The sequence below is a fragment of the Rutidosis leptorrhynchoides genome, chromosome 8 (genome assembly GCF_046630445.1).
Source record: "Rutidosis leptorrhynchoides isolate AG116_Rl617_1_P2 chromosome 8, CSIRO_AGI_Rlap_v1, whole genome shotgun sequence".
NCBI classification, from domain to species: domain Eukaryota; kingdom Viridiplantae; phylum Streptophyta; class Magnoliopsida; order Asterales; family Asteraceae; genus Rutidosis; species Rutidosis leptorrhynchoides.
This window is the reverse complement of record NC_092340.1, coordinates 67,426,730-67,433,911: the sequence shown is the minus strand read 5'-3', so window position 1 is coordinate 67,433,911 and position 7,182 is coordinate 67,426,730. Positions and strand designations below refer to the sequence as shown.

The window sequence follows — 7,182 nt, the reverse complement described above, 5'->3', positions numbered from 1 at the left end:
AAAACTAATTGTTATTTTCTAATGACAATTACTTGGCTTATTGGTTGCTTAATTACGCTTAGTGTTTTACTAATGCACACTAGTTAGTCTTAATGGACTTTCTACCTTATTGGACTTAGACCCACCCTACCCTAGTTAATGGACAATTAAACTAGGGGAAATTCGCCCAAATACACTATTTTTTAAACTTTTATTCCAAAATACACTTTCGGGGAAAACATTGTCTATTTACACCGTTAGGTCGACCACTCAGTGGGTCGACTACCCCTTTATCCGGTCGACCACTTTAGTTTTCAAGGTAGTCGACCTCAATTCTTCATTGTTGTTGGTCGACTACTTCAGTTATATGGTCGACCTAAGGGTCGACCGAATTGTAGGCCTAAACTCGGTCGACTAACATAGTCGACCACAGTTGCTTTGAAGTCGACCGATAAGTTGGTCGACTAATCATAAAAACATACTAAGATATATCAGATAAGATTATTGCGAATTTAGATAAGGTTTTTATTTAAGTTTACTGTGTTAGCAATGTACCTTCAATGTACCTTGGAGATTTATTTACCATTATGTGTTGTGTTGTGTTGTGTTACCATCCAATTTAGTGAAATAAACTTTAATTTGAACAACAAATATTATATATTATCTCATACTACATTTATGGATTACACAACAAATAACACAACTTACAGACATATAACATACACGATAGTTAAACAGAAAACATACGAACACACATACCTAACATTCATGACTGTTAAACACATTTTAAACACAAAGAAGAAGCTAATCATCACTCAAATTGTAAGTGGAGCCAAATTGTGTTGAGCATGAGTCTTCACGTTTTCCTTTACCCTTGCCCTTTACCAACCCCTTCGGCTTTGCCTTTGTTTTTGAGTTACACTTGGACTTTTGTTTACCTTCAGAAAGATCATAATGTGCGGTGCAAGTTGATCTAGTATGTCCATATTCCAAGCAACGACTGCATTTTCTTTTAGATTTGAAATTGTCTTTGTCCTCTCCTTGGGACGGTATACGAGCAGTACTCTTCGGTCTACCCGATTGTCGCTTTGTAACCAATGGCGGTAGGATGGTTTGTAGGTGTCCTGGATCTATCCATTCAGAAATATGATCTAGCGGGTTAATATCTTCCATGTATGCCGACTTGTACGTTTTAGTGTGGAAATACTTCTGAACGTGTGTAGTAACGTTACGTAGGACAAAATACCTTGCTACTACCATTACATGTCTACAGGGTATACCAGAAAACTACCATTGTTTACATGTGCAAGTTTTATCTTGTAGATTGACTTTACCGCCTTTTTTCATATCCAATACCTCAAACTTAACTTGTGATATTGGTTTGACAATCCAACTAATAGACTTACAATTTCTTTTACCAAGCTTACGCTCTGCATATGGTGTGACAGGTGTTGTTAAACCATCAGCAGTGTTTCAGTGTTCCCAAAACCATTGTTGAACTGAAGCTCTAAAGAATTCAAGAAGCATTGTAATCGGGAGTTTCCTCGCATGAACTGACAGTGCGTTCATTGACTCTGCACTATTAGAAGTTAGGTAAGCATACCGAACACGATCTGCATGATGTCTAGACCATCTGTTGAGGCCAACAGTATTGAGTGTACGTGCACTGTCTGGGATACGTCGTGCTAGTATAGCATAGTGGTGATCAAAATCAGATTTTCTATACGCTTTGCACATTTTCCAGTAGTGCCACTCGTAACTTTTAACCCTTTTAGACACACTTTTGAGGTTTCCCAACAAATGTCTAGCACATAGTGCATGAAATACTTCTGGAAATACGTTTGATATGCCAGCAGCTATTGCAGGTGCCCTGTCAGATATAATGGTAAGATTAATAATACAACACCCCGAAGACTGTAGAGAGTCTCTTAGATTACCAAAAAACCATGTCCAATGATCGGTGGTCTCTCCTGCTCCAATACCGTAGGCTAATGGAAGGATTCCATTGTTAGCATCCATAGTAACAGCAATCAAGTTAGTCCCCAAGTAACGACTTTTTAAATGAGCCCCATCGACTATGATTACTGGTCGTGCATAGTTAACAAACGAACGTGTCTGCATATTAAAGTATTGAAACATTATTTTTAAATACGAGTTAAATTAATAAGTAAATAAAGAGAGCATTAAACATACCGATAAACCAATGGACATGTAACTCATAACAAATCTACCTTTGTTGTCCGTTCAAATGTTGGTTACACTACCTGGGTTAGACAATCTAAGATTATATAGATAATTAGGTAGTATTTGAAAGGAATCTTCAAGACTACCCCTCAACATCTCAATTGCGTAACATTTGGCTTTCCATGCTTGGTGGTATGATAGACTTATTTTAAATCGCGCCGACATATCAGTCCTTATATCATTCGGTCGATAGATACGACCTTCTTGTTTCATCACCTCTTTCAGTATATTACCTAGGACCTTCTTGGTGGCATGCTTATTGTTCGGAAGAATTTGGGTATTTGAGCACGTGTGTAGATCATTCAACTTCTGTACTTGAAAGTTGTTGCTATCTTGTATACACCTAGCAGTAATTTGCCATGAACAATTTGGTGATATGCATGTAGCTGTATACCTTGACTTGTCTGAGTACTTTGGTTTTATCTGGAACCCTTCAGTAACACACTTTGTACGTAATTGCATAAGAAAATCTTCCTTGTTTTCGAAAGTCTGATTCAATTTAACTAGATCTGAGGTTTCATATATTGTCATTGATCTAGGTTTCATTTTGGGTTGGGTGTTCGACAGTAACGGTGGCATGTTCTAAAATATATCATCTGGTTGGGGATTATACTTAATTGGCTGGTCATAAGTTTGTGTTTGGTCGACGTGTTTATCTTCGTATTCATCATCACTATCAGGAACATCATCCTCATCAACTATGTAGTTAGAAAAAGGGTGTTTTGTTGGTTTGATTGGATTCACATTTTCCATATCATCATGCTCAGATCCGCTTTGATTAGATGTAGGTAGTTCAACGATGTAAGGATCTTCGTTACCTTCAAACGGTGGTTGTTTATCATTCAACAAATTGGTGTATTGTATTTGTTGGTTGATTTCATCTGTGGTTTGAGTTTGTAAGTTTAACTGATTTACAGATTGATTTTGTAGGTTCGAATTATTTGTGTATGGATGTGGTTGGTTGTACTGATCAGTGTATGGGTGGTGTAGGTTGAACTGATTGTTACTTTGGTGTTCTAGGTCGTACTAATTGATGGTTGACTGTTGTAGGTTGACCTTATTGATGGATGACTGTTGTCGGTTGAACTGATTATTGTATGGATGATGTAGGTTGAACTGATTATTAGATTGCTGAGGTTGGTTGAACTGATTATTGGATGGATGATTAAGGTTGTACTGATTATTGTAAGGATTTTGTAGGTTGAACTGATTATTGGTCGGATGTTGTAGGTTTAATCGATTATTGTATTGTTGTTGTAGGTTGAACTGATCATTAGGATTAGTAAGGTTTCGACCTAAAACATGCATTGAATTCGTAATATCTTCTAGATACATGTGAACGGGTTGATTTGAGATGGCGAAATTCATAAAATCATTAAAATCATCTTCATCATCAGTGATATCCAAGACACAGTTATCGACAACGTATTTCATAGATATAACTAAATCTTGTGAAACATCGATTTTTTTAACACATATTTTAACAAAAGCGTACGATTTAAGGGTTTGTTTGGCGCGATTGTAAGTTTCAAAGGTACTCTGGGACAATTAAGTGGCATATAAACTATATGATTATTGACATGTTCAAAATAACCTCCTGAACAAATATATATCTTTAACTTACTCATCACTATATATGTAAAGACATATAAAAGTAGGGATTACTCACCAATAAGTGATGACCTCAAACTGCACAAAGAGTTAACTTCAACTACTAAGTTGTTGTGAATATGAATCTGGTGTGTTTGAATATCGATCAAGAGTTGGAATTTATTAAATATGGGAATTACCTATTGGTCTATGATTACTTATAGAGTACAAATGGATAACATGAATAAAAGGATCTACCGTTATCCAATTAAATTCATAAAAGGTGGATTTCCTATCCGTAGCTAATAAGGATAAGAAATGTTATCTAAATGTGGGACCTAGGTTGCCTTTTTAATCATGAAAGTCCACTGTGGTCGACTACTTCATAGATTGTGGTCCACGAAGTCATTTTTATTAAGTGGTCGACCCACATCAAGGTCGACCACAATGTATTTAAGCAGTGGTCGACCACATTTTACACCAGTGGTCGACCAGGCATTTGGTGACTGTCAAAAGATTACAGTGGAGCATGTTCAAACTGCTGACCTAATATGCCAACACAAACATTAGAGATACCTTTTACAGTGGAGCCTGTTCAAAATACAATACCAACACAAACATTAGAGCTACCTTTTACGTACTTCGATTCGAGATCTAAAGAATGTCTTCCCCATCCTATGTCTGTATTTTAATGCAACCTTCGCAGTATCTTTCTCGAATGGGTAGGTTAGCTCACAAAATACATGCTCCATGTTTATACAAACCCATACACCACAGTCACCGTAATATCCTGACTGCTGAGGTGAGTCGATATACGTAAATGTAGATGGCATCGAGACGTGTGGTGGAGGAGTGTAGTTAATTGCCCTCAAAAACTCTGGCAGACACTTACCCAACTCGGAAACATAATAAGCGCGGTGGTCAATTGAGCTGTGCTTGACAAAACTATCGTAAATGACGATGGTGAAGTCCTTAAGATCAAGCACAATAAGCACCCAGTGATCCGCATCTTCCAAACATGTTGGGAATATGACCTACAATTAACGTTAGAAAGTTATACAGATAACTCTAATCTGAATGTATATGTCTATGTATATTTAAACTGTATATGTATATGTATTTGATATTGTAACCTTCTGACACTTCGACCAATGTGGGAAAGGGAGTCTCGATCCGTCTGCATAACAAGTAATATTGGGATTGGTGTAATTCGGGTCAAGTGTTACACCCATTTTAAAAATCCCCATCCACTTAATCATGTCGACTGGCATGATCGTACATCTTTGGCGGTCCTTTAGTGGCTGAAAATCCATTTGATCTAAACGGTAGCTCCACCACAACAACATAGATCCCCAACCATTAATATTCTGAAATTAACAACCACTTAGTCAATCTCAAGTTAGCGAAGTTAAATGTCGACCACTTTAATAATAAGTTTATAAAATACTTACAAAGTTATCTAAGTAACCGCCTTCAAATTTATTGTAGATCCGCTCCCAAAACTCGTCAGTGATGAATATAAATTCGTCAGATAGGCCCCGAACAAAAACCGATAAGCACTCGTAATGTGGAGTCATTATCTCTTCCGGTGTCTTAGGGCCGTCCAGATTCCTTTCATCATCATATAATGTGGAAGGGCCGGGATAGATAAGTCCAGACTTATGAATCAAATCGTCAATGATTTCTAGAATAACATTATCAGGCACTACCGGAGCACTCAGTCTCCCCGTCTTCTGTTGTTTTATCGGGATTTCTTTCTCTGACATGTCAGGCTTTCTTTTAGCACCCTTTTTGATCATTTGTGACGGTATAACGAAGGGTGACATCCTTGCCCGTGCAACCCGACGGTCCCTTTTGCCTCTCCTCACATAAACCGGTGAAGCAACCTTCACATTATCAAACATATCTTTCTTGGTTGTCTGAACTTCAACATCTGACACATATCCACCAATGAAACCACCATCATCCTGTCACAGAAACACACAGCAGTAAGTCATCAGAAAGTAAGATATGTAGTCGACCTTGACAAGGGTCGACTATAGTATAAATTTAATATAGTTGACCTAGATAATGGTCGACTACAATGTAAACATGGTGATAGTCGATCAAATGAAGGTTCGACTACTCATCTGCACACTGGACAGTTTATATAACTTACCAACTTGCATAAATGAATTATATAATAAGAAATTACCTGCTCTTGTTGACGGATATGTTGTTGTAGGTTTTGTATCATAGAATGGAGTTTTAAAATCATTGTCTTGTGGTAGTCTCTAAAAACATATAAACTATGCACTATCTTTAGTGTCTCACGTGTAACACGGATGCCAGCCTCAACCCGATCACTCATCTCCTTAATCTCCTTGGCATGTTTGTTTTCCTGGTCATCTAATCTCTTTGTCAAATTCTTAATCATATCTGTCAACTCCTTCTTCGTCTCATCATCAATTTTCTTCGGATCAGCAACTTTCTTCACCGGTACTTTAGCATCGGGGTCCTTGAAATAGTTTACACTAGCAACCCACCACTCACACTTAACCTCTGTCTTGGTGGGCCTCAAACGATTGAGAGGTCGTTCTTCGTCCGGGATATCATCCTGTCATACACATATTCATATACATATACATATACATATACATATACATATACATATACATATACATACACATATACATATACATATACATATACATATACATATACATATACAGTTATAGTTACAGTTACATATACATATACAGATACATATACAGTTACATATACAAATACAGATACATATACATATACATATACATATACAGTTACATATACACATACAAATACAGTTACATATACCTACAGATATACACATACATATAAACATAACACATACATAAATATTTGGTATAATTATACTCACCGGGAGTTGCATCAACTCAACGTACTCATTCCAGCCCATGACTTTCTTCTCCCGTTTCCAGTGGATTCCACGAGGTATGCCTTCACTTTCCGGCTTGAAAGCATATGCTTCTATTCGGTGTTTGTATGCCTCCCATATCCACATCTACAAACAAAAACCAAATTTGATTAAATATGAAACATGTTAATTGCTTAAAAATTATAAGTATGGATTACTACCTTAAACGCCCAAGTGAAGCCGCTCAAATGGTATGTCATTACCCCCTTCCGGGTTTTATCTGCTACCCTCTCTTTATAAGGTACTAACACGTGATGCAAACTATTGTAAAGTTTGGTCCATAAGAAAGAACCCCACGGATACATGTTCATCAACTCAAAGTCCTCTAATAAAAGAAGCATGTCATCGTTTACGCTATCCCGCAACTGCTTCCCAAGGAAGCATAAGTTAATTATCAACGCAATGGTGACTAT

General features: G+C 37.1%; 1 protein-coding gene across 1 annotated transcript; it reads right to left on the bottom strand.

Annotated features, from left to right (window-relative positions):
• Positions 1 to 1,452: 1,452 nt before the first annotated feature.
• LOC139863505 (uncharacterized) lies at positions 1,453 to 2,754 on the bottom strand. The gene is made up of 2 exons (XM_071852133.1): positions 2,440 to 2,754; positions 1,453 to 2,094 (listed from the first exon to the last, which is right to left on the bottom strand). The coding sequence occupies exons 1-2, from the start codon at positions 2,752 to 2,754 to the stop codon at positions 1,453 to 1,455; spliced, it is 957 nt and encodes a 318-aa protein (XP_071708234.1).
• Between the last annotated feature and the right edge of the window lie 4,428 nt (positions 2,755 to 7,182).

Coding starts and splice junctions, on each gene's coding strand:
- LOC139863505 (XM_071852133.1), bottom strand. CDS start 2,754: ATGACAATATATGAAACCTCAGATCTAGTTAAATTGAATCAGACTTTC. Junction 2,095..2,439: donor TAGGTAATATACTGAAAGAG/GTGATGAAACAA, acceptor TTTAATATGCAG/ACACGTTCGTTTGTTAACTA.